This window comes from Erythrolamprus reginae, chromosome 2, assembly GCF_031021105.1.
Source record: "Erythrolamprus reginae isolate rEryReg1 chromosome 2, rEryReg1.hap1, whole genome shotgun sequence".
Lineage (NCBI taxonomy): Eukaryota > Metazoa > Chordata > Lepidosauria > Squamata > Dipsadidae > Erythrolamprus > Erythrolamprus reginae.
Genome location: NC_091951.1, coordinates 155,274,955 through 155,301,564, shown reverse-complemented (window position 1 = coordinate 155,301,564; position 26,610 = coordinate 155,274,955). Strand labels below are relative to the sequence as shown.

Here is a 26,610-nt window from a genome sequence, read left to right as displayed (position 1 = left end):
GATGGAGAACATTAAGTGCTATAAAACATACTTAAGAAATGGCAACAGATATCAATGTGACTTAATCAAAATTACCTCTTAGAACCCTCAGAATCTTTCTATTTAATATGTACTGATTGATGAAGCCACCTTGAGTGCCAATTTGGTAATGGAAAGCATGGATAGAAAGAAAAGCAATGATTAAACCCAGTCATTACCAAGAAATGTTAACAAACAGCAATGTATCCTTTTGCCAAGAGAAAGTCTCAAATCTTTCATATGTGTACATCTCTATGTCTATAAAGAGAGACAGTATAACGTAATGAATAAAGGCAGTTGGCTAGAATAGACATCAGGAGACCATGAATTCCAATTCTGCCCATAGAAACAAAGCCATCTGGGTGACTTTGGGTCAGTCAGTCTAGAAGAAAGAGCCTAACAGAATAATGGCAAGCTATTTCTGAAAACACTGCCAAGAAAACTATAATGGTAATTCTTGGTCAGTCAGGTAAGAAGATATATCAGAAATAATAAACATATATTTTTAGTAACTCAATTTTTAATCATAAAGTTTAATTTGTTTTATGATTATGTAAGCAGCAGTATAAAAATACCAGTGATGCCAGATTTTCATTCTTTTTTTTAAAAGCAAATTATTATTCAGGGTATTTGTAACTCACATAGAAGTCTTATATTCCCCAGTTACAAAAATACAGGTCACAGATTTGAAAGAATTCTAATTTTTTATGAATAAATTGCCTAGAGTAGCAATTTTTATAAATTATTTCACTTCCACATTATTAATGTGGCCTCTCATATTACAGTGATACCTCGTCTTACAAACGCCTCATCATACAAACTTTTCGAGATACAAACCCGGGGTTTAAGATTTTTTTGCCTCTTCTTACAAACTATTTTCACCTTACAAATCCACTGCCGCCTCTGGGATGCCCCGCCTCTGGACTTCCGTGGCCAGCGAAGCACCCGTTTTTGCACTGCTGGGATTCCCATGGGGGGGAGCCTCAGGGGGATCCCAGCAGTGCAAAAACGGGCGCTTCGGCTGGCAAAAGGGGTGAATTTTGGGCTTGCACGCATTAATCACTTTTCCATTGATTCCTATGGGAAACATTGTTTCATCTTACAAACTTTTCACCTTAAGAACCTCGTCCCGGAACCAATTAAGTTTGTAAGACAAGGTATCACTGTATTTTACTTAATCTGAAATGAAGATCCTTTTGATATATCAAATGACCACAATGCAGTAAGAAATGATGCTATAGATAGCTATAGATAGTTAGCTATAGATAGTAGAACTCAAAAAGAGATATTTGTACTAATTATAATTTGCATGTATCTGTAATTGTTTCTATGTGAAGGGAGTAATTAATTACTTATGGAAATATTTCTATTTTAATGTTACAGTTGAAATAATGTTTAATAAGCCATCCATCTTCCATATTAGTGTTTTTCTGTGCGTCATCTGATCCTACTTTGATGCTGAAGATATGGGGGAATATTTTTCCACACATTTTGGAAACGTGATATTTTATCTAAAATTAAAAAGCCTTTGCTAGAAGCTGTCTTATTGGGTGTTTGGCCGATAACATGACACAGCTTCCAGCTATTTGTAGAGTGATGTAAATAGACAGATCTGGCTGTCTAATCCTTGGAAAAACCCTTGGTATATGGGTTTAATATATTCAGATTAAAAAGTACCTCAATTGATTGTTAGTATATTAAAGAGCTTAAGCGTGCACTTTTTAATTCTAGATTCTATTTCCAATTAATTCTAATTCTACAGTAGGAATCTTAGAAAACATATTTATATGAAATTGATCTGGAAGTAGTTTGTTGTGACACAAGTAGTAAAATTGGATGGATTCATGTCAATGACTAATATACTAAACTTATTAGGAATGGATTATGTAACTGTCTTACTCTTTGCTCTTATTTTCCCCCTGTAAGATACAATTCAATAAAGCCTTAGTCAGCTGTAGTCTACAGAATAATTGAACCAAGATCTTCCTATCTAGTCCAGACCAAGAGAGACCAACATCTCATTTTCAACAATGGAAAAACCATCAGGGTGTGAGAGCAATATCCTTCTGTCCCTCATTGTACTATAAATGGCATGCTGACACAATATGTTAAAATTCATAACCTATCAGATACATTACCCTGAGCATGTATGCCTAGTTGTCAATCTTAAAAAAATATGCTATAAACTTAAAATGAGAGTGGGATATTAAATATGTCAAATGAAAAACAGTGTCAACTTCTCTGGCTCTGTTCAGATGTAATCGGAAGCTACTTTGCTTTCCCATTCCCCTTCTTATAATACAGGGAGTTGGAAGCATATCCCCTCTTGTGTTTAGAAGTCAAGTTACTGGTTTAATTATGGTTTCTGAAAAAGTTGGATCTGAAACCTCTCTTTGTTGAGACTTGGTTTCAGTTCCCCAAATTTAGTTATTTGCAGGTAATTTTTCTGTAGCTAAAAGAAGATGCGAAAACTTCTTATTTCCTCACAGAATCTTCCACAACCCTTTCACATAATGAGGAATCATGGTTTCCCATTTCATCAGAACCAGTGTAACCTTCTCCAACCACCTATCCTTCCCCAAACAAATATGTGAAGTTTTCTCAGTTTATCAAGGTATCTTTTCCACTCGGTCACGGATGGGGCTTCTTCTGGTTCTCTTGGTTTGCACTTGGGTGACAATGTCTATTTGTTTCATGTTGCTAAAACTGTATAATTTTATAAAAGTGTGGAGGCATAAAAAACAGGACCACTTGTATTAATGTAAGGTTGTATATTGGAATGGGAAAATAACTTTGGAATAAATTAATGTATTTATACATGGGATGATTTATATAATCTGAAGTACACAAAATTTACCTCTGATAGTAGTTTCTTGATAGGGGGTACATTGGGGAATTGAAAGGAAATAATTTAAAAAATAGCTTAAATAGGTATAAACAGTTTAAACTCTTTTATTCCCCCCCTTTAATAACAGATGATTCATAATTACATGGAACACTTGGAAAGAGCAAAATTTCATCAGTTGACAGGAGGTGAACAGCCAGAGCCCATCATGCACAGTAGAATTAGGTAAGCTTCATTGATTTTTGCCTGAGTAAAACCTATTCAGTTTTGTTTCAAACCTTTGTTTTTTTTTATTTTGAATAATGAATAATCACAATTAAATTTTTGCTGGAATATAAGAAAGGCTGTAGAAATTTTTCAGGAGGAATGAACATTATTTTAATGGTAAAATTGCCTTGGTTGACACTGTCTTAGGTTTAAAACTCATTCTTATCAACCTTTTGTGTAGCAGGAGTTTTCTTTCCCTTCTCCATCGGAGATGAAGAACAAACAAAGGACATGCAATTAAGGGTGTGAAATAACTGAATCTCATTTCCATTTTTATACTATTGTGCACATTTTCATGAAAGGGCATCTCCAACCAAAGCTTTGTCTACATTATGGAGACGCCTGAGCTTCCTGTCCAATCAAGTGGAGCCAAGCTGCAAAGGTTCAGCGTAGGGGGTGGAGGAAACTGCCAACACGCTTGCTTGTATCCTTAGGTTGCTGCATAGATGCTGAAGCAAAGAGAAGCCGCTCGGATTGCTTTTTCCTTTGTAGGTGGGGGAGGAGAGTGAGGTGATGTCATTTTGCTTTGGAGCTGCTGCAGAAGATAGTGAAAAGCGGCTGTCGATGGCATTGTTTCTCTGGCAGCAGCTCAATGACAGACTTTTACTACAAAGATACTCTCTTGTCCCCTGCGTAGCCTCGGTTCTTGCATTTCACCATGCCAGCGCAGCGCCATGAGTCCTGGATGCATGCTGCTATTTGTATTTGGCTTCGTTGGCGGGGCGGTGGTCATTAATTCAGCGATTTTAGTGTCTCTTTCCGTTTTGCTGCTTGTGCACTTTTCTATCTCCACTGGTGTGCCAGCTCTGACGCAGAATTTACCAAGGATTCTCAGGTATTCTGATCCTGGAACCTTTGCTTTTTAAAAAAAAATAATAATAATTCTTTGTTCTTACCCTACCATGTTATTTCTCCTCTCTTGAGTAGGAATGGGAAGCAGGAAATGGTGGTGTGATTTCAAGAGCCATTTTCAAATCTCAGTTTGAGATTTTGTAGAAAATGTACAATTTACTGCTGTAAAGATGGCATGGGATTTTTGATGTGCTTTGTTTGAGATTACAAAATCAGTTACTTCTTGAGAAAATTTATTAGCCCTTTAAGGCAATTACCAACTTCAAAAACCTTTCTCTAACAGCCCTTCATTTATTCTTTGCTCTCAATAATCTTGTACAAACTGCCTGGGATTAATTCTTCAACACAGATTATTCAAATTGCATAATTTCCTTTTATTTCTCTAAATAAATTGTGGGCATGCATTTAGATATATTGTAATGTGAAAAATAGGTTATAAATGTATACTTTTAAAACCTGCATCTAGTAATGTTTTTTTCACCCCAGAGTACTGAGTTGCAGATTGTTTCTCTGGACTTATCAAACTACATTTATAGCAACATTGTTTAATATTACTGCTTGAAAACTATTGTTTCTTAAAAATCAAATATCTACATTGGTTTTGTGCATATTAAGGTATGACTAGCAAATCAAAATCAAGCATTACCGTCTTGTTATCCACAATTCAGTAAAACTTGTATCTATCTGGAACCTTTCCGTAATGAAATTTTACCTATATAATGCATATTTGGTGGCATCCATTGATCCAATTCTTATCCATTTGAACTCCGCTGTTACGTAAAAATACAGCAAGCAGCATACATGGCTTTTACAGGAACGTTAATGTAAGTGGATCAATGTATTTTGTTGAATTGTCTTGTCTCATAAGAACTTCTACAAACCTCCCGTGAGGTATTAGGATTTTCATATTTCCCTGGAAGATCAAGGGAGAGAGAAGTCTTAACATAATTGGGAGATTCTGATAATCCAGTCTAAGGAGATTTAATTTAAAAGTAAAAGACCATAGAAAGTTTGGAAAATACAAAATGAAGACATTTAAATTTTATTACAGATGGATCTCTTTGCTTTTCAAAAATGTTTACAAAAAGCTGATTAATGTATATGCATACACACACACACACACACACACACACACACACATATTTAATTATAATATTATAGATATAGATATATTAACTTTTGGATGCAAAATAAAGTTTATCCATTAACTGAGGTCGTAAATTCTGGGTGTTTTGTAGAAGGCTGCTAATATTAGTATCCATGCTTTCAGTAGCTAACGGTTACCTTTTTTGCAAGCCAGTTTTATCTAGTTTTGCAAACCGATCTGACCAACTGGGAAGAATTGATTGTGAGTTTTCAGATGTAGTATTCATACAGTGAATAAAGGACCTGAATGTTCTTTCATTCATACTATAGCTGAACATAGAAAGTAGAAGGGTAGATCTTTCCCTCACCCCTTTACAGTGTAGCTATTATAAATGGAGTACAATGATGCATTTAAGCACACATGTATAGAACTGGTAGCATATTTATTTGCGTTATATTGCATTTGCACTTAATCCGCCAGGCATGGGGGAGTTGAGACACCTTTCCCCCAGGCTTTTTTTTAATACTTTGTTTTATGTTTGGTATGAATGTGCTGTTTGGTTTTTTAAATAATGATAGGGTTTTATATGTTTTTAATATTAGATTTGTTCCATTGCTATATTGTTTTTATTACTGTTGTGAGCCGCCCTGAGTCTTCGGAGAGGGGTGGCATACACATCTAATAAATAAATAAATAAGTAAATGAATGAATGAATGAATGAATAAATAAATAAATAATGAATTAAATGAATGAATGAACAAATAAATAAATAAATAATCCATTCCTACTTAACATATGATTTTCAAAAAATCACACACACACACCTCCAATTTTTCTTTTGTAAGATGCCCTGAGTATCCCCATAGCAAGATCGGTCTCAAATAAATTTAACAAAATATTTTTAAAAATAAAATTAAATGGACTCCATTAGTGTTTGTTTCTCTGCAGAATGTAAACAATTATTAGGACTGCAGGACAGTGCAAATGATGAGTGATTTAAAAAAATGGTACCATTACAGTAGAATAGTGATGAAGAACCTTTTCTGATTTGTGTGCCAAAAGGGGGGGGAGCGTGAGGGGGGGTGTCACACATGTGCGTGCCCACACCCATTATTCCATGCGTCCCCCGTTCATGCATGCATGACTCTCCCTCCTGCTCCCAGCACGCAATGGCATGCCTGTTTATTGCTCTCCCTAGGCTTCAGAGCTTTTCTAGGAACCTGGGGAGGGTGAAAATGACCCCCACCCCCACCTCCGGAAGCCCTCCGGAGGCAGAACGTGGCCCATTTGCCAACTTCCTGTTGGACTGGAAGGCCTGGTTTTTTTTGCTTTCTCCGGGCTTCAGAGCTTTTCTAGGAGCTTGTTTCCCTCTTCCCAGTGTGCTCAGAAGGCCAGAAAATCACTTGGTCGACACACACATGCCCACTGGACCTGAACTTGCGTGTCCACTGATATGGTTCCGTGTGACACAAGTGGCATGCATGCCATAGGTTTGCCATCACGGCAGTAAAATATTTGAGCATTGCTAATAAGATAGCCTGCGCAATAAAAAAGAGTGGCTGTGTCCTTTCCATTGCCAAGACATATTTCAGGATAAAGTTGAAACTTTGAAACTAGAGCAGAATGATAAATTGAAGCCGTGGAATTCAAAATAGCCCATGTGGGAAGATTGAATTAGAGCTATGCAATGCATCAAAAGACACTCTAAACAAAGTATGTTTTGTACAAATGAAGTTGTTTAAATTCTGAATTTAAACATGCCTGGGATAAACATATATCCATCCTAAGATAAAATACAGGAAATAGTATAAGGGCAGACTAGATGAACCATGAGGTCTTTTTCTGCCGTCAGTCTTCTATGTTTCTATGTTTCTTGAAGACTTGTGGCTTAGATTGTTCTTTGCGCCTTTTCTGCATTCAGCTGCTTTGTTTAGATGACAGACTGAGCAGAATGCATATGGAAAACCAGGGAAAGCGCTCAAAATTGCTAAGATATGTTAAAGAGTTGTAAGCAAGGGAAACATTTGTGCCCCAGAGTGCTCCCAAACAATTTTTAGAATTGAATTGGAGCTACTGTATTTATTTATTTGTTTGTTTGTTTGTTTGTTTATTTATACATACTGTATAGCCATAGTATGTATGTTAATTGCCAACACTTAAGTGAATTATCTTGTTTTAATCAGGTCTGGATAGCACATATCAAAAAGTCTGGATTCCATACATTTTCTTAACATTACATTTAATATGGTTCTGATGCTTGTGTATCTATTTGCATTTGCATTATTTGTATATTCATAACATGTATACAAAAATAAAAAAAGCAAAAGCAATAATTTGAATTCTGTTCAGGGCAGAAGTAGGAAATTCTTTCAGGTCATTCAGATTTTTATACACTTGGCTACTAATCAAAGATCTTTTAAAATGACAAGCTTTCACCCCTATCTTAAACAAAAATAGGTTTAGCTGATTTCTGAGTTTTATGTACAGTAAGTAAAATTTGGGGTCATCTAGAAACATTTACTTTTCTCATGTTTAAAAATGGCTAATACTAAAAATAAAATAATCAACAAAAAATGAAGACAATACATGTACTCCTTGAGTTACAACCATTTGTTCAGTGACAGATTGAAGATATGATGGTTCTGAACTAAGGGGTTTATAACCAAATCTCAAAGTTCCAGTCCTTGCAGCATCCCACAGTTGGGTGCTCAATGTTGCGAAATGCCTATGTTGGCCCTTCCCACAAGCAAAATCAATGGAGAAGCCAGGAAGTCACAAGTCACTCCCCAACATTTCTTTAATTACACGCACCCTAACACTTATCCTAAACTCTTCCCTCTTGTTTGCTTGCACCCATCAGCCCCCCCTCTTTCCCAGCTTCCCTATGCCCTTCACAAGCTTGCGGCATGCCTACACTCCTTTCCTGGGACATTAAGTGGAAAACTTAATGACCTGCAGATCTTGGGACTATGACTGATCACCTCTACTAAGCAATTTGGTCACCTGGTGTTGCACTTTATGGCCCTATCAAATAGCGAAGGCAATTCCAGTGAACCCCCTTGGGTGAGGCATGCTTTAAAAGAGCAGCGCCATTAAAAATGACCTTTTGTTTACTTATAGAAGTTCTAAGTTATATGAATACTGTTGCTATGAGTTATTAAAAAAAACTCATATTGATCTATATGGGTTGCCACTTTTGGTCCGGCATGAGCACTGCCTTCAGCATCATTTGTTCAGGACAGTTTTATTTATTTATTTTTAAATACTTTTTACTGAAATTTTCCACATTAAAAAAGACAATTTCACTAGTATAGCTTTACGATATCAGAATTTTTTTCTTCATTCTACATTGTCCATATTTAAGATTATTGTTTTTAACTTAGCATTCTTATATCTATTTCTTTATACATTTTATGCATTTCTTTGCAACCATTTTAGACTCTACATTTGTTTCATTTTGTTAAATCTTCTTGTACTACTTTACACATTAATTTTACTTTTCTTTTCAAGCCAATCATACCATCTATTCCATATTTTATAATACAGTACATTGTTTCCTCTCTCAATTCCATCATTCTTTTATTCATCTCTGAGCATTCTAGCACCTTTTTTATGATCATTGCGTTCATGGGGATCTTTTCTTTCTTCCAATTTTTGGCAAATTTAATTCCCACTGTGGTAATTATGTGTTGAATTATGTAATAAAGGTCTTTTCTAACATTTCCTTTTATTATTCCTAATAGAAACAGTTCCGGCCTCATGTGTATTTTCTGCTCTGTTATTTCCTCAATCCATTTTTTAAATTTATTCCCAGTATTTCTTTGCATTGGGGCATGTCCATCACATGAAGTAGGATGTCCCTTGTATGTGGTTACACTTCCAACAGTTGGGTGGTATAGTTGGATACATTTTGGCCAATCTTGCTGATGGTAGATTCTATCTAAAACATTTTGTATACAGTGATCCCCCCGATTATCGCGAGGGTTCCGTTCCAAGACCCCTCGTGATAATCGATATTTCAGGATGTAGTGGTGCGGAAGTAAAAACACCATCTGCGCATGCGCGCCCCTTTTTCCATGGCCGCACATGCGCAGATGGTGGAGTTTGCTGTGTGGGCGGCGGGGGAAGACCCGGGGAAGACCCAGGGAAGGTTCCTTCGGCCGCCCAACAGCTGATCTGCTCCGCAGCGCGGCAGCAGCGAGGAGCCGAAGATGGGGTTTCACTTCAGAATTATAGGCATAAAGCTTCAACTTGAACTTGATACATTGTTATTTTTTTAAATTTTTTTTATTGATTTTCAATTCGTTTCTTTAAAATAACAGTTATGATAAATCTTTGAGCATTATACATTGTCACAACATTCTACTTTTGTTAAGACATTAAAGCATTATGTTTCATCATATTTCATTCATCATATTTATATCTATATTTATAGTTACATATTTACAATTTTCAGTGCTTTGTTATTTATTTATATATTCATTCATTCATTCATTCATTCATTCATTCATTCATTCATTCATTCATTCATTTTTTATGCCGCCCTTCTCCTTAGACTCAGGACAGCTTACAACATGTTAGCAATAGCACTTTTTAACAGAGCTAGGCTATTGCCCCCACAATCTGGGTCCTCATTTTACCCACCTTGGAAGGATGGAAGGCTGAGTCAACCTTGAGCCAGTGATGGGATTTGAACCGCTGACCTTCAGATCTACAGTCAGCTTCAGTGGCCTGCAGTACAGCACTCTACCTGCTGCGCCACCCTGGCTCATAATCTGTGCCTGTAAATATTTTATCAGTTTCTTGTTGTTCATTTTGAAAGTCGTGTTCTGAATCATTTGTATTTTTTGGTATGTGTAGGTAAGGCTAACAGTCTATTTTAATTCCTTGTGTTTGCAATTCCTGATTTGATTTCAATTTCCCTTGTTCATCTAACAATTCATTGTAAATTACTATCTTATTTAAGTCTATAACATTTGGATAAATCAATACTTTCATTGTTGAGACCAATATCAGAATTTTTATATTAAAAATTTGTTTAATTTTCTTCCAAACTTGGTGTCTTTGAAAATATTTGTGAATTTTATTCTTTCCTTCCCATAGGAATGCATGCCAACCCCGTTGTAAATCATGTCCTTCAATGGCTAGTATTCTCTTATTATTTAAAATTACCCATTCTCTAATCCAGTGTTTGCTGGCTGGGAAATTCTGGGAGTTGAAGTCCAAATATATACAAATTGCCAAGGTTGGGAAACACTGTTCTAATCCATGTTGCTTGCGGCTGCCTGATAGCACAGTTCCCTATCTGGTAGGCCAAAACCTCCTCCCAATCTGGAATCCTGCAATAATTTACATTTTATTCTAGCCTTTTTCTCTTGCCATATAATTTGCAGCAATCTAAAATATTACTATGATTTTCATTAATATGAACCTCCTAAATACAAATTATATCCATATATATATATATACAAATTATATCCATATATATATATATATACAAATTATATTCATATTTGATCGTTGTAACCTAATTAATGTTTTTATTCCTTTTAATAGAGAAGTTTATTAATATTTAATGATAATAACCTTATTTCCTCTTCCATCCTCTTCCTTGTTATTAAGTTTTAATCCTTTCCTAGTTCTTATATCTGCGCTCTTGTTTTAGCTCCTTCTCTCTCTCTTGACATTCCACATCTCTCCTTTCCCTAGTCTCTTGTTCTAGTATCTTCTCTTCTGATACTCTTGCTCCCTGCTATCCTGGTCATCTTCCTCATTTATATAATGATTGTTTCAGGACAATTTTAACATAGGTACATCATAGAGGCATGCTTACTACAGCTTTTGGATCTGTTTTAAATTGCTTATTTTGTATACTAATGCTGAGAGCGGCTGCTATTTTGTTAGAAATTGTTTTCAGATTGATGTATAGTGTGCTGGTGACTAGTCAGAAAAAACAATAGCATGGCTTGTTTTTAGCTTATTTTTCACTTTGGTGGTAAGCAGAAATCAATGGCAGAACAGAATTATAAATAAGCCTCCAGTGGACACTGTCGAGCTAATCAGAGCACTAAGAGGACGCTAGCACATATGATCTGAGGTACACTTGGGACATAACCTATAGTGCAGATATTGGCTGATTGTAGTTATAGTTTCTCAGTTACTCCTTTTATTTAACTGCCTGGCCTGGTATTTGACTTTGTGTTGATTTGTGGAACCAAAGAGACTTTTTCTGGTCATCTTCCATTTTTTGTGGCACAAACAATTCATTGCTGATATGTAACTATCTTTTCCTCCCGCACTACGCCTGGCCACATGTCACCCCACCTTGCTTTCTCATTTTAGCCCATATGCTAATAATAATAATAATAATAATAATAATAATAATAATAATAATAATAATTTATTAGATTTGTATGCCGCCCCTCTCCGAAGACTCGGGGCGGCTCACAACAAGCGATAAAACAATATTGTACAGGCACAAATCTAATATTAAGAAAAAACTAAAAAACCCTATCAATTAAAAACCAAACAGCACATACATACCAAACATAAATTATAATAAGCTTGGGGGAAAGGTGTCTCAAATCCCCCATGCCTGGCGGTATAGATGGGTCTTAAGTAGTTTACGGAAGACGAGGAGGGTGGGAGCAGTTCTAATCTCCGGGGGGAGTTGATTCCAGAGGGCCGGGGTCGCCACAGAGAAGGCTCTTCCCCTGGGGCCCGCCAGACGACATTGTTTAGTCGACGGGACCCGGAGAAGGCCAACTCTGTGGGACCTTATCGGCTGCTGGGATTCGTGCGGTAGTAGGCGGTTCCGGAGGTATTCTGGTCCAGCGATGTAGCGATGTAGAGATACATAATAATAATAATAATAATAATAATAATAATAATAATAATAATAATAATAATAAGCTATGTAGAGTTAGAGGCCATGTGGAAGTTGTGTGCAGCAAACTGCCTACCTCAAATGGGCCTCTCATACCTACATGATCTCACCCAGTTCACATAGCTAGGATTATGTAGGATGCTGTCCTTGGCTGATACTTGATCTCATCTGGGTTGTATGAACAGGAAGTTCTTAAGCATTGACAAGGAGAATTCACTAATAAAAATGCTGTTACTTTCTTCTACCTTTTGCTGCTTGGAAAACTGTATAAAAAGCAATAAACACTGCGAAGGCAGTCAGACATCTTAGCATCCTGCAATGACTTGTCTCTAACACAAAGCACTTTGGTTGTTTTGCATGTGCAAATGATATTTCTTTAGAATAACCAAATCCTGTAGGGGAGGAGTTTATTATCTTTCAATCAAAACTATCTAGTATGATAGATGTGACCCCTAGACCTTGCAGTCATAGCATTGGAGATGGTTGCCTGCAGTTATAGATGTCTTACACAGGAACGCTAGTCTAAAATGCTATAGAAACCTTAAGGTAGCTGAAGCAGTGTTTCTTGATCTTGTTCTACTTGGAGCCATCCTTTCTGTGGGAAATTTGGCTGGTAATACAGTGTCAATGAAAGCTTTTATAGAATACAGAGCAAGTCTGGTGAATGGATGTGTAGGACCAGCATACTAATCAATTGAATAGTCAAATGATTGTGTTAGTTTGACTGTAGTCAATATTTGTTAAACATTCTCTGAAATCATGAATGTCTTTGTGTGGCAGCCAAGGTTTTAAAGGAATTATTATTCCATATGGAAACGATCCTTTTATTATCTAGTCCCAAATGTTACTTAATAAGTTGGCAACTTCTCCAAAGGGAAGATAGCCTGTATTATCTTCCATAAGCTCTCATTCCCATTCAAATTGTTAATTTAAATAGTCAGGAATACCTTGATTTAACTCATTGATATTACTTTACAAACTGAGAAAATCTTGTAAACCAATTAAGTTTACAATTAGAATATTATTTGTTTTATTGTCATAACTAGCTTTTGCATCTCTTGCTCTAACTATTTATATGGCTTCATTTCCCAGAAAGTATCTTTACAATATTGCAGGGTAATTTCTTCTCTCTAGCATTTAGTACGAGGTTAAGGGTGGGAATTTAGAAACTTTTGCATTTATTTTTTCTTTATATCAGTGTTGAAAATTCCTATTTCATTCAGCTTTGTTAAAGAACATGAATGAAAACATCAACAAAAAATTTAAATGCACATGCATAATCTGGTAAATATTAAGCTTTCTACTTTAATTTTCATCAGGTGAAAATATCCATATTTAAGAGATAAAATATGGGCATTGATTTTTGAAAGAATGTTGCAGGGATTGTTCTTTTAGGCAAAAAAATCTCCTTTGATTGAATATTTTGGGAAAGCATTGGTTTAGAAGCAAAATGAAATAAACTGCATATAATCCCCCCCCCCCCCATGATATATTTCTTTTATTCAATTGGGAGAGGGGGGAGTATGACTTTTCTGGGAGTTTTTAGCCTATGTTTCTTTAGCAAAAGCTGTTGGAACTACAGTTACTTGATAATTAGTTTTAAATTATAGCATTTTATCATTGGTTGCCTTTTTCCAAACCTGATGCATAACTACAGTATTTCATTTGTTTCTATGCATCTGTAGTGTGTATGTAGTTGCTATGATGCTTTCCTGCTCAGAAATGTATTCATAATCATCACAATTTTAATATAATCCAAGATTTTCTAACTGGAGATGTTGATACAGTGGAACCCCGACATACGAGCTGCTCTACTTGCGAGCAGCTCGAGATAAGAGCTGGGAGGGGAGCGACATTTTTGTTCGTCTCCCGAGCTCACATCCGGGATACGAGCCGAGAGGAGCCGCACCCCCCTGACGCTTTCGGCAACTTCCGAAGATGCTGGAAGGAAGGAAGGCAATCCAGCGCCCGGCTCCTCTCTGCTCGTATCCCGGCACTTGGTAAGCGGAGAGGCGTTCGCCTCCCCTGCCGCCCCACTCTGGGGGTCCTTGGCTTCTGCTTGGGGGTGAGTGAGAGAAAGGGGGGGGAGAGAAAGAGATAGCAAGAGAGAGAAAGTGAGAAGAAGAGATGGAAAGAGGGGGAGAGAGAGAGAAAGAGAGAGGGGGGAGAGAAAGAGAGAGGGAGAGAGAGAGAGGAGATAAAGGAAGAGGAGAGAGAGAAAGGAAGAGAAAGAAAGAAAGAGGGATAGAAAGAGAGAGTGAGTGAGAGATGCTCAGTGAGCCTTTCTTTGAAGTTGCCTTTCTTTCTTTCTTTCTTTCTTTCTTTCTTTCTTTCTTTCTTTCTTTCTTCACCGTGTGTCGGTGCGTCGCGGCTCTCTCTCCATTCTTCTCTTTCCCCCTCTCGGGCTCCGAAAAACGGAGGAAACCCATGGAGATCCAGAGGGGAGAATGGGGCAGGAAAGACTGCAGAAAAACAGAGGAAACCCATGGAGATCCAGAGGGGAGAATGGGGCAGGAAAGACTGCAGAAAAACGGAGGAAACCCATGGAGATCCGGAGGGGAGGATGGGGCAGGAAAGACTGCAGAAAAACGGAGGAAACCCATGGAGATCCAGAGGGGAGAATGGGGCAGGAAAGACTGCAGAAAAATGGAGGAAACCCATGGAGATCCAGAGGGGAGAATGGGGCAGGAAAGACTGCAGAAAAACGGAGGAAACCCATGGAGATCCAGAGGGGAGGATGGGGCAGGAAAGACTGCAGAAAAACGGAGGAAACCCATGGAGATCCAGAGGGGAGAATGGGGCAGGAAAGACTGCAGAAAAACGGAGGAAACCCATGGAGATCCAGAGGGGAGGATGGGGCAGGAAAGACTGCAGAAAAACGGAGGAAACCCATAGAGATCCAGAGGGGAAAATGGGGCAGGAAAGACTGCAGAAAAACGGAGGAAACCCATGGAGATCCAGAGGGGAGAATGGGGCAGGAAAGACTGCAGAAAAACGGAGGAAACCCATGGAGATCCAGAGGGGAGGATGGGGCAGGAAAGAGTGCAGAAAAACGGAGGAAACCGATGGAGATCCAGAGGGGAGGATGGGGCAGGAAAGAGTGCAGAAAAACGGAGGAAACCCATGGAGATCCAGAGGGGAGGATGGGGCAGGAAAGACTGCAGAAAAACGGAGGAAACCCATGGAGATCCAGAGGGGAGGATGGGGCAGGAAAGAGTGCAGAAAAACGGAGGAAACCGATGGAGATCCAGAGGGGAGGATGGGGCAGGAAAGAGTGCAGAAAAACGGAGGAAACCCATGGAGATCCAGAGGGGAGGATGGGGCAGGAAAGACTGCAGAAAAACGGAGGAAACCCATGGAGATCCAGAGGGGAGGATGGGGCAGGAAAGAGTGCAGAAAAACGGAGGAAAAAAGCGCTTTCCCAGGCAACCGGCTTGCTGGCCGGGGAAGCAAGCGATCCGGGACTGCCTCGTTTCCTCTTCCCGCCGCCGCCGCATTCGGAGCCCGAGAGAGGGAAAGAGAAGAATGGAGAGAGAGCCGCGCGTGTGTCGGTGCGTCGCGGCTCTCTCTCCATTCTTCTCTTTACCCCTCTCGGGCTCCGAATGCGGCGGCGGCGGGAAGAGGAAACGAGGCAGTCCCGGATCGCTTGCTTCCCCGGCCAGCGCGCTTTTTCCCTCCGTTTTTCTGCAGTCTTTCCTGCCCCATCCTCCCCTCTGGATCTCCATGGGTTTCCTCCGTTTTTCTGCACTCTTTCCTGCCCCATTCTCCCCTCTGGATCTCCATGGGTTTCCTCCGTTTTTCTGCACTCTTTCCTGCCCCATCCTCCCCTCTGGATCTCCATGGGTTTCCTCCGTTTTTCTGCAGTCTTTCCTGCCTCATCCTTTCCCAGGCAGCCGGCTTGCTGGCCGGGGAAGCAAGCGACCCGGGACTGCCTCGTTTCCTCTTCCCGCTGCCGCATTCGGAGCCCGAGAGGGGGAAAGAGAAGAATGGAGAGAGAGCCGCGCGCCAGAGGCGGACGCCGCTGCCGCCTCAACAGCAGCCACGGGAGGGGAGTCGCAATCACACTGATGGTGGGGTTTGCCCCCTTTCCCCCGCCCGCTCCTTTCCCCCCCTTTGCTTGGAAGCTGGCTGCTGGGAAGCCCCCCCCCCGCCCGGCTGTCATCTTTTAAAACAGCCCCCGGGTGACAGCCGGGCGGCAGCGGTTTTTGTTGTTGTTGCACGGATTAATTGACTTTACATTGTTTCCTATGGGAAACAATGTTTCGTCATACGAGCTTTCCGACTTACGAGCCTCCTTCCGGCACCAATTAATCTCGTAAGTCGGGGTTCTACTGTATTAGCTTTGTCTCAGGAAAATATATTAGTAAAATGGCCTTAAATGAATTAATATATACCTTGTCTACTGCCCACATGTAAAGCAGCGTAAGAGAGTACATATCTTGAATCTGTTTAAAATGATAAATGTGATTTTAACATTTTAAGTTTCAAAAATTGAGAGTGTGTAAGAAATTGTAACATATGATATTGTCCCCCTTATCTACAGAAAGGAGCCTCCTATATCATTGGGCATATTTCCGCTCCCTCCAGGAGATGCGCTTCTTACTCCTGATACTCAGAGAGGATCCGTGGAAACTCCTGGATCAGACAGTTGGAAGTTCCGTGAACTCAGTCAGCCCCGTTCCCGCACCAGCCTCAAGGTGAAGGAGCTATTTCAATTTTCACAGTGGGAAAAAAAATTCTTTTCCTTAGGATGTATTTGTCTAAGCAAAAGCTAAACTTCCAATTGTCTTTTCTTAGTGCACAAATTTTTGAAACTCATTCCAGGTGAGTTAAAGGTAAGTTCCCATTTCTTCTAATGTATAGTTTATTGAAAGGCTATTAGCACTTGGGAACGTGGAAAGACAAAATTTTCTAATTCTCTTAGACAATGTTTTCTAAACTTGCAGTTCGGTAGAATATCTTGTAGGGCTTTTAGGAGTTATTAATATTAATATTTACTATGTACAGATTTTGATTATTAGCATGGTTGTGGTTTTGTTTTTGAAGATTTCCATTGGGAAGACGTGTGTTGGGAAAAAAACACAAGGACAAAACAAAAAGCCAAGTGTATATTTTTATCTAAACGAAAGCTTGCTGTTTGGATAGCTAATTTATATCAATAATTGTATCAAAATAATTAATTTTATGCTGGCTAAAAATATAAATATTCTGATTAATGACATTTGTTAAAGAACTTTGCTCCTTAATTCAGTAATGCCATGATATTCATGGTATTTTCTAGTGGGATTTAACTGATAACTTTCTACTAGACTATATGGTATCCACCTACTAAGCATTTATTGTAATATAGCCCTGAATGAGGCCATAATATGAATCCATTCACATGAATTGGTTATTAATTACATATAATTCTTCACTTCAGAATTATAGGCATAAAGCTTCAACTTGAACTTGATACATTGTTATTTTTTAAAAATTTTTTTATTGATTTTCAATTCGTTTCTTTAAAATAACAGTTATGATAAATCTTTGAGCATTATACATTGTCACAACATTCTACTTTTGTTAAGACATTAAAGCATTATGTTTCATCATATTTCATTCATCATATTTATATCTATATTTATAGTTACATATTTACAATTTTCAGTGCTTTGTTATTTATTTATATATTCATTCATTCATTCATTCATTCATTCATTCATTCATTCATTCATTCATTCATTCATTTTTTATGCCGCCCTTCTCCTTAGACTCAGGGCGGCTTACAACATGTTAGCAATAGCACTTCTTAACAGAGCCAGCCTATTGCCCCACAATCTGGGTCCTCATTTTACCCACCTCGGAAGGATGGAAGGCTGAGTCAACCTTGAGCTGGTGATGAGATTTGAACCGCTGACCTTCAGATCTACAGTCAGCTTCAGTGGCCTGCAGTACAGCACTCTGCCTGCTGCGCCACCCCGGCTCTTTATATTTATATACCGTATATACTCGAGTATAAGCCGACCCGAGTACAAGCCAAGGCACCAGTTTTTGCCACAAAAACCTGGGAAAACTTATTGACCCGAGTACAAGCCGAGGTTAGAAAATGCAGTGGCTACTGGTAACTTATAAAAATGGAAACCAATAAAATTACATTAATTGAGACATCAGTAGATTAAATGTTTTAGAATATTTATTTTAAAGAAAACCAAAATTAGCTCTGTAAATTTAAAAGAGGGTAAACGAAAGCAATCTGGTAATAACAATACATTAAAAAGTAAAAAAAGTAGCTCAATCAGCAACCAAGCTAAAACCTTTTTCTAACCCTAACCCAGGGCTCTTTAAACTTGGACAGTTTTAAGACTAGTGGACTTCAACTCCCAGAATTCCTGCACCAGCCATGCTACTTCAGGAGTAGGAGTTGAAGTCCACAAGCCCTAATTTTTCCAGGTTTGAAGACTCTTGCATTTCTAATCCTAACCCAGGGCTCTTTAAAGTTGAGTTTTTAGAAGCCTGGAGAGAGTTCATGCTGCCCCCCCCCCCTTTAGCTTGCTGGCTGGCTCATTGGCTTGATCTCCCACCCCTGATCCTCCCTCCTCCTCGTCTCCCTTTATTGCCCCATGTGTTGTGCAGGGAAGCAGATTTGCTAAAGAGATCCACTTGGGACTGCAACAGGGAAATGAGGCGGAGGAGAGCCAGAATAGCCCACAGCCGCGGGGGAGGAGTAGGAGGAAAGAAAAGAGCTGCCCTCCTCCTCCTTCCCCTGGTGCCGTACCAAGTGGATCTCTTTAACAAATCTGCTTCTCTCTCTGGCTGGAGGCTTCTAAAGCCTGGAGAGAGTTCATGCCGTCCCCTTCCTCCCTGTTTAGCTTGCTGGCGGGGCGCCCTCTTGTGGTGACTCGAGTATAAGCCGAGGTCAGGTTTTTCAGCCCATTTTTGGGGCTGAAAAACTTGGCTTATACTCAAGTATATACGGTATATATTATCCCTTTTCCTTTTCCTTGATTCAATCCACTGATACCATTTCCCCCCATATGTTATAGTAATTTCAGGACACAACCACCACATATGAAAAAAAAGGTGCCTTGTGGGGGGTTTTTGTATTTCCAACAATTAGAGCTCAAATTTGGATAAATTTTAGCTAATCTAGTTGGGGCTAAGTGCCATCAACAGAGCATTTTGTAATAATTTTCTTTATATGATGCTGATTTAGTAAGTTTGAGATTTCTATTCCAAGCTTGTTCCCAGTCTGCCAAGTGGATAGTATGTCCTATATTTTTTGCCCATACAATCATGGGCCTCTTAACTATGTCTTCCATTCTTTCATATTGTAATAAATAATTATAAAATTTAGAAATGATTTTATTTTCGAATTGGTCCAATGTTTTAAACTCTATTTCGATTCCATTTTCTTCTATGTCTTTTCTTATATTGGGACTGTATTTGTGCTTATGGTCACCAATCAGTATTTTTATTTTGTTCACCTAATTCTTCTCTACTTTTTAGCTTTCCAGTCCCATCCAGAATGTCCTTATATTGAACTTGATATATTGTTTGGTACACATTGGGTTATGGGTCAATTAAGCTAATGAAAAAATAGTGTTTACTCTTACGTATTTAAATATAGTGCTATATAGATTACATGTGATTTAGATTGTCTGGTGAAGGATAATCTTTCTTTTGCACTTTTTCTGCACTTTCTGGTGAAGGATAATCATTTTCATCTTTTCTGGATACTGGATATCTGAAATATTTAAATTCATTGATCTTCTAAATACTGCAAAGTAAACTGAGAAAATCCCCAATGCAATATATAACCTTCCTTATAAAATCCTATGCTTAAATGTAAATTATCAAAATCTATTAACAAAAATTCATATTTTCCAGCTTCCGAACAGCTACCATAAGAGATAGTTTAGATTGAAAAAGTGTAACTGATCACAGATCATTAGAAGCTTCATGGATGAATGAGGTTTAAATTCTGTTTTCCACTCCTTTAGTTTAACATTGTAATAACTACTTAATTTTGCCCGTACATCCTGAATAATAATCCTTCCTTTCTTGTGCAACTGAAAATTGCATTAAGAGAAACACAAACAGAAAATATAAGATCTTGAATAATTAAGGTCTTAGAGCGATGTACAGTAATCATAATTTTCTTAATAACACTTATCAGCTTCGATTGAAGCATTTAAATTTGTCCAAATAGCCTGATACTTTAAGAGCAGCAGCAGAAGAGCAGCAAGTGCAGTTTTTAAAAGGAACGGTCACTTTGCAATTAGAATAGTCCAAATTTAAGCATAACCTTTCAAACAAAGACTTGTAAGTTCTGCTTCTGTTGGTAACTAAGGTTTTTTGTTGGGAGCTTTTTGACTGCTAAGGTCAATAGTCCGAGTGCTGCATTCTTTTCACAATGTGGCTAGAATACAGAAGCTGGGAAATGCTTAGGCAAAGTGAAACTTCATTTTACTCTGGATTTATGGAATGAAACCAGAGATTATTTTCTTCTTCTAATAAGTTGACGGATAAATAAGTCAGGGTATCTTTGCTGGATTTTCGGGGCAGGGTTGGGGAGTTCAGGAATGTCACTCTTAACAGCAAAGTTAAAACTTTCTAGAAGTGTTTTACTGGAGCAGAAATAATTTTAGAATGCCTTGTCCAAGAAAGAGCATAATGGGCAAACATCTTTGTAGGAGAGATTTCCTCTTTGCGAGATTGTCTAATGATGGAGACTAGAATTATGTCAGTAGATGCATACATTGAATTTGATGTTTTACAATAATGAACCTATAAACATGGTGGGATACAACCATCTTATATTGATTAATACAAATGAAAATGAAATATAAAAGGAAATTATGAATATTATTTGGTTGTTGATACAAATTGCAAGTGTCAGTGAAAATGGACAAGCAATTAAAATTTGCTCAGATGACTTATAAACAGTTTAAATTGTTTATATTCATTGTACTGAGAGGAAGAATGAGGCTTGGAATATATTGTTAATTAAAACAGATGTTTTATTCATTCATTGATTTTATATGTCTATATTTGCATCTTTCTTTTTTATGCTCTGAATGTACATGTAAAATAAATAATGTATTAAAGTAGCATAAGACAATATGTAAATTGTTTAAATTATTTAAAATGTATTCACTAATTAATTCTGCATATTTTAAAATTTGTACAATATATAAATTGTTTAAATTTTTTAAACATATAAGCATTGATTAATTCTGCATATTTTAAAATTATGTATACATTAATCTAGTATTTATTAGTGTAATGATATTAACAACATATACATATATATGGAAAGTAAAAGAGAAGTGAACTTTTATGGGCATTCTTGTGCCTTTACTTTGGCTAACTGGTACAATAGGAATTGTGATGGTGCTGTGGTTAGAATGCAGTATTGCAGGCTAACTGCCTACTGCCAGAAGTTTGATCTTCACCGTCTCAAGGTTGACTCAGCTTTCCATCCTTCCAAACTTGATAAAATGAAGACCCAGATTGTTGGAGGCAATATGCCAACATTTGTATACTACTTAGAAAGTTCTGTAAAGCACTTTGAAGCAGTATAAAAGTCTATTGCTAAGAAAACATTGTTTCAATTTTTTAAAAAAAGCCTGATTCCTATAAATTCCATCTCTCTTCTTGCTTGTGAAATGTTTCAGCAACACCAGCATTGAACAGCTGAATATGATTTTTAGGAACAAGGGGGTGTATAGCTAATGAGGAGTTGAACTTCTTGGCATTGGGATAGATGCATCCTGAAGGAAAACATGGTTGAAGAGGACGAGTCTTTGAAAATGACATATTGTAGGTTGTCTTTAGGTGGGTTAATGGAATGGTATATGTAAATGATCTTGAAAGACAGGAAGAAGAGCTTCAGACATGACAACTAACTGTATTTTTGGACTATAAGGTGCACTGGTGTATAAGATGCACCAAGATTTCAAGGAGGTAAGAAAGAAAAAAAAGTTTTTGTCCTCCCTAGCCACTAGGAGCACTCTGCAAACCTCCCAAACCCTCTACGCACCGCATTTTTTGCAAAAATGGCTCAATTTATTTTTTGTAAGAACCATTTTTCACCCATTTTTGTGAAGAACAGGGTACACAGAGGGTTTGGGAAACCTGCAGAGTGTTCCTGGGGGTTGGGGGAAGGCAAAAATGCTCATGTTTTTGTGAAAACTGGCCCATTTTCACCTGTTTTGGGCAAAAATGAGGTGTGCGGAGGGTTTGGGAGACCTGCAGAATGCTCCTGAGACTGGGGGAAGGCAAAAACACCCCCGCTTTTATAAAACTGGCCCATTTTTTTTTTTGCAAAATGAGTGTTATTGCCTTCCCTCAGCCCCCAGGACTACTCTGTAGGCTTCCCAAACCATCTATGTACTCTATTTTTTTCACAAAAATGGGACATCAGGAGGATACATCTTGCAAGATTCTGTTAATGTAAGCTTATAGTAAAGATAGTGTAGGTACTCATAGTTGTGCTTTTTGTCAGGACTTTTAAGGGCTAATAGTTAATTTAAAAAGACTTAAATGCTTAGCTAGTATTGAAACATTATTGAATACTAGAAAAGCGTATTTTGTACCACTGAGATTGGTGCCTTGAATATGGGTGGCATCTCCATTAAGATAATTTTTTAAAGTAAAATTTATTTTGCACAAAAAAATATGCACCTTTTAGCTTGAAAACACAGTAAATTACCTGTATCTGGCTTCAAGTAGTTAAGTATTACTTCAGGTTGGGGGATATGCTATATAAATTTTGTAATTACTCCAAACTTCTTTATGCTTTAGGATGAAATTTCTGATGTTAGCCAAGCAGGGTCCAAATCTACTACACCAATTTTAACTGCTGCTTCAGATGTGCTTACATCTGCGGAGTCTCCCCTGCATGAAGACAAGAAAGGCCTTGCAAAGAATTCTGATTCATGGAACCAGAAATTGGACATAAGCAAGCACATTGAAGTACAGGTAGCCCAGGAAACAAGAAATGTATCCATTGGTAAGTTGATAGATTATTCACATTTTGAGTATTTTAATGGTTTGGGTCATTTAAAATCCACAGTATGCCTATAGGTTCCAGAATTAATAAATATTTAGATTGCTACTTTTATTTCTCATAGGAAGACATCTGCATACAGAAAGCAGCTATGAGATTAAATAACCACTGCTTTCAGATTTAGTAAATGATCAACTAAGACTATATTGTCAGATTTAAGGATCTTTATTCTGGTAAACTATTATTTTGTATATGACAATGTGGGTTACTTCAGTTTTTCACATTTAGAAAAGATGTTCTGTGAGAAGTGACCATTAATTTTGGAAACTAATAATCTTGTTCATTAATAGAGTGCTGGTGTAATGTAGTGAACTAGAATAGAATATAATTCTTTATTGGCCAAGTGTGGTTGGACACACAAGGAATTTGTCTTTGGTGCATGTGCTCTCAGTATACCTAAAAGAAAATATATGGTTTTGTGTGTTGGACTTGGACCAGGTAAAGCTAAATTTTACTTCCTACTTGATAATGAAACTCACAGTGTCAATGGGGACCAGTCATTCTCTCCCACTCTTACCTAATTCACAGGATTGTGTTTTGAGAACAAAACTAGGGAAGGTCCTATGTATGCTGCTTTTAATTGTATTTCTTATTCCTTGGTTTTGACAATAATTTACCTATTTCTTTTGAAGGAGCTAATGAAAATGATGACAAATCTGAAGTTCAGGCAATCATTGAATCCACTCCAGAATTGGATATGGATAAAGATCTTAGTGGATATAAAGGTTCAAGGTATTTTGCCAGTAATTTTCAGTCACCAGAGAGCTTGGAAAAAATACAAATATTACAAGAGAGTTGTTGTAGCTATTTTGTTGTTGTTATGGCACATGACCAATCTCTTGATCAATACTTTGCAGTCAATAGTTAGTATTCAGGCATTCTGTGGCGCTCAGATTTTCCATTGACGCTCTGGTCCAAAAACCTTTGATCTGCCATGAAGGGCAAAACAGTATGTGCATAGACAGCCCTCAATATCTCTTCCTAAGAGTAACATGTCAAATTAGTATATTGCTTCTCATTTCTACCTGCTTTGCATAGAGAAAGAGATTGCTGTGTGTGTATGTGTGTATATGTTATGAAACAAAATTGGCTAACCTGTTATGGTGACAACGTGGATACCAAATTGTCAGGAAAAAAGACAAGTGAATCAGAGGAGCTTGTAATTATGCGAACATCAGTGTTTTGGAGGAGAAAATAGTCCCTTGATTAATGTGCCTGATATTTCTGCATCCTACTGGGAAAAGAGACAGAAAGGAAAGGGGGAAGGGGTGATTGCTGAATGTGTGTTTTTGCTTAAGCTTTCTTAAATAATAAACCATTAATTGTGGCATAATTGTTTATGGAGCAGAATTTACATTGTCTAATCCTTGAAGATTTAGAAAATGTGCACATTTGTACACCGAGATGTAGACTGGAGAAGTATTTTTTTTAAAAAAGATTTAATTATTCTCCCTCCTACATTCGAATTTTATTGTGTAGTACTCCTACCAAAGGCATAGAGAACAAAGCATTTGATCGTAACACAGAATCACTCTTTGAAGAACTATCTTCTGCTGGCTCTGGTCTGATTGGAGATGTGGATGAAGGAGCAGACTTGCTGGGTGAGTATTTTCTTTAAAAAAAAAACCTGTTTAGAAATGATAAAAGCTATTTAGAGAATAGTTCAAGCATAAAATTATAAGAAAAAAGTACTCAAGATATTTCCATATATAATTCTCCTAGTAAGTAGAGTGAAAACATTCACTATTTACCTTTTATGTTGTCATTTGTTTAACTGTTTACCACACAAATCATATTTATGCCTGTACTTAATCATTAAAAAAGGGTCCCCGTTTTAGCCACTAATCTTTTGGCCAGTCATCTGGGAGATTTACAGCTCAAATAGTGGGTAGTGATGGTGACCATATTGTTTATTTCATTGTGGCGAGATTTTCTTAAACCTTCCACTGCATCATTATACTTTTAGTTGCTATTAATGTATGTTAGATGAATATCCCTAATATTTTACATTTCTTCAACCTTACCATTCAGTCTCTTTCCCACCTCCTTGTTGTTTATGTGGGTGAGGAATCTTTTTGGAGGATAAGCAGAAGAGAAAGGAGGGTTTTGTTTTAGGAAATCTGTAGCTTTTTACCTATAAATGAACTTCCAAGATGCCTTTTCTATCTCGGAATTAATGGGGAGGGTAAAGTTTTAAAGTTTTTTTTAAAAAAGAGTGATTTTGACATTAATACAATAGCTGTGTTGAAGTGGGGAGTGCCCTAAAAATATGGTATTCTCTTTGAAATGGGGGGGCTGAAACCCCCTCATTAAATAATAGTTAATGTTCTATTTAATCATTAAATAGACATTAATGGATATTTGGGATGTCTGCTAGGTTTGTTATCTTGCTCCTTTATCTTTTTTTCTAGATTGTTTTTGTTGTTCTTTCTTATATTGTTTTATACAGGTAGTTCTCAAGTTATGACAACAATTGAGCCCAAATTTTATGTTGCTAAGTGAGACATGTGTTAAGTGAGTTTTGTCCCATTTTACGACCTCTCTAGCCACAGTTAAAAAGTGAATCACTTCAGTTGATAAGTTAGTAGCACAATTGTTAAGTGAATCTAGCTTCCCCATTGACTTTACCTGTCAGAATGTGGCAAAAGATAGTCGTATGACCCTGGTGCATTGCAACTGTCATAAACGTGAGTTGGTTGTCAAGCATCTGAATGTAAATCACATAACCATGAAGATGTGGCCATAAGTGTGAAAAATGCTCATAAGTCACTTTTTTCAGGGGAGTTGTAACTTTGAATGATTGCTAAATGAACTGTTGTAAGTTAAGGACTACCTGTATTCCTTGGTGTGTTGTCAGATGTCCAATGTATTTGGAGTTGGTGGCATCAGAGGGAATAAGATAAAAGTTTAGCATGCTTTAAAATGTCAAGTGGAGGGTTTTTTTAAGTAACATCTTTGTAAAACTGGAATGTACTGTATGTGAGTTGTTCCTTCTTCAAATATTTCTTAGTGGAGGAACATCTACCACCCAAAATTCACACAAAGAAATACTTTCCTCTCTTCATTTCAAAACACACACACACACACACACACACACACACACACACACACACACAGACAGATAGAAAAACACCCCCTCTGTATGAATAAACGTGATGACACGTCCTGCCTACCAGAAATTTGGAAACCAGCCCTAAACAAAAAAACATATCACAATCATCACCTTGCCAATCCTTCAACTAAATGTGATTCCACCAACCAATCAAATCATTAAAACATAGCCACCCAATCTATTTGCTACATTCAATTTCACTTTTATATCAAAATAGGTAATTTTAAGAATATATTCAAATAGATCATTAATGCAGTATTAAGCTGATAAACAGGCATATCATCATTTGTAATATTGCCCAGTTGTAACCATGTACTATTTATTTTAGCATAGATTTGTTTTTGTTTTGTTTTTAGATCATAGTATGTGTAATTAGTGCTACCAATACGCACAATGTATTTTTACAGAAGCCCAGATGTACTCTATCTGAGGGAACACATTTTATATGAAATGTTTTGTATTAGTAGTTTACTGTGCTATATTTGGCCTG

The 26,610-nt window shown here is 37.5% G+C and overlaps 1 protein-coding gene across 5 annotated transcripts in view; it reads left to right on the top strand.

Annotated features, from left to right (window-relative positions):
* SPAG9 (sperm associated antigen 9) overlaps positions 1-26,610 on the top strand; it is a 112,591-nt gene that overhangs the window by 18,558 nt on the left and 67,423 nt on the right. For 2 of the 5 annotated variants that reach the window (XM_070740030.1, XM_070740032.1), the window contains exons 4-8: positions 2,994-3,088; positions 16,499-16,652; positions 22,744-22,951; positions 23,641-23,740; positions 24,488-24,609. In XM_070740030.1, coding sequence (XP_070596131.1) covers positions 2,994-3,088; positions 16,499-16,652; positions 22,744-22,951; positions 23,641-23,740; positions 24,488-24,609 — 679 coding nt within the window. Of the gene's footprint in view, positions 1-2,554; positions 2,633-2,993; positions 3,089-3,736; positions 3,966-16,498; positions 16,653-22,743; positions 22,952-23,640; positions 23,741-24,487; positions 24,610-26,610 lie in introns of those variants that run through there. The other 3 variants (XM_070740033.1, XM_070740034.1, XM_070740031.1) reach the window with 3 other exon arrangements.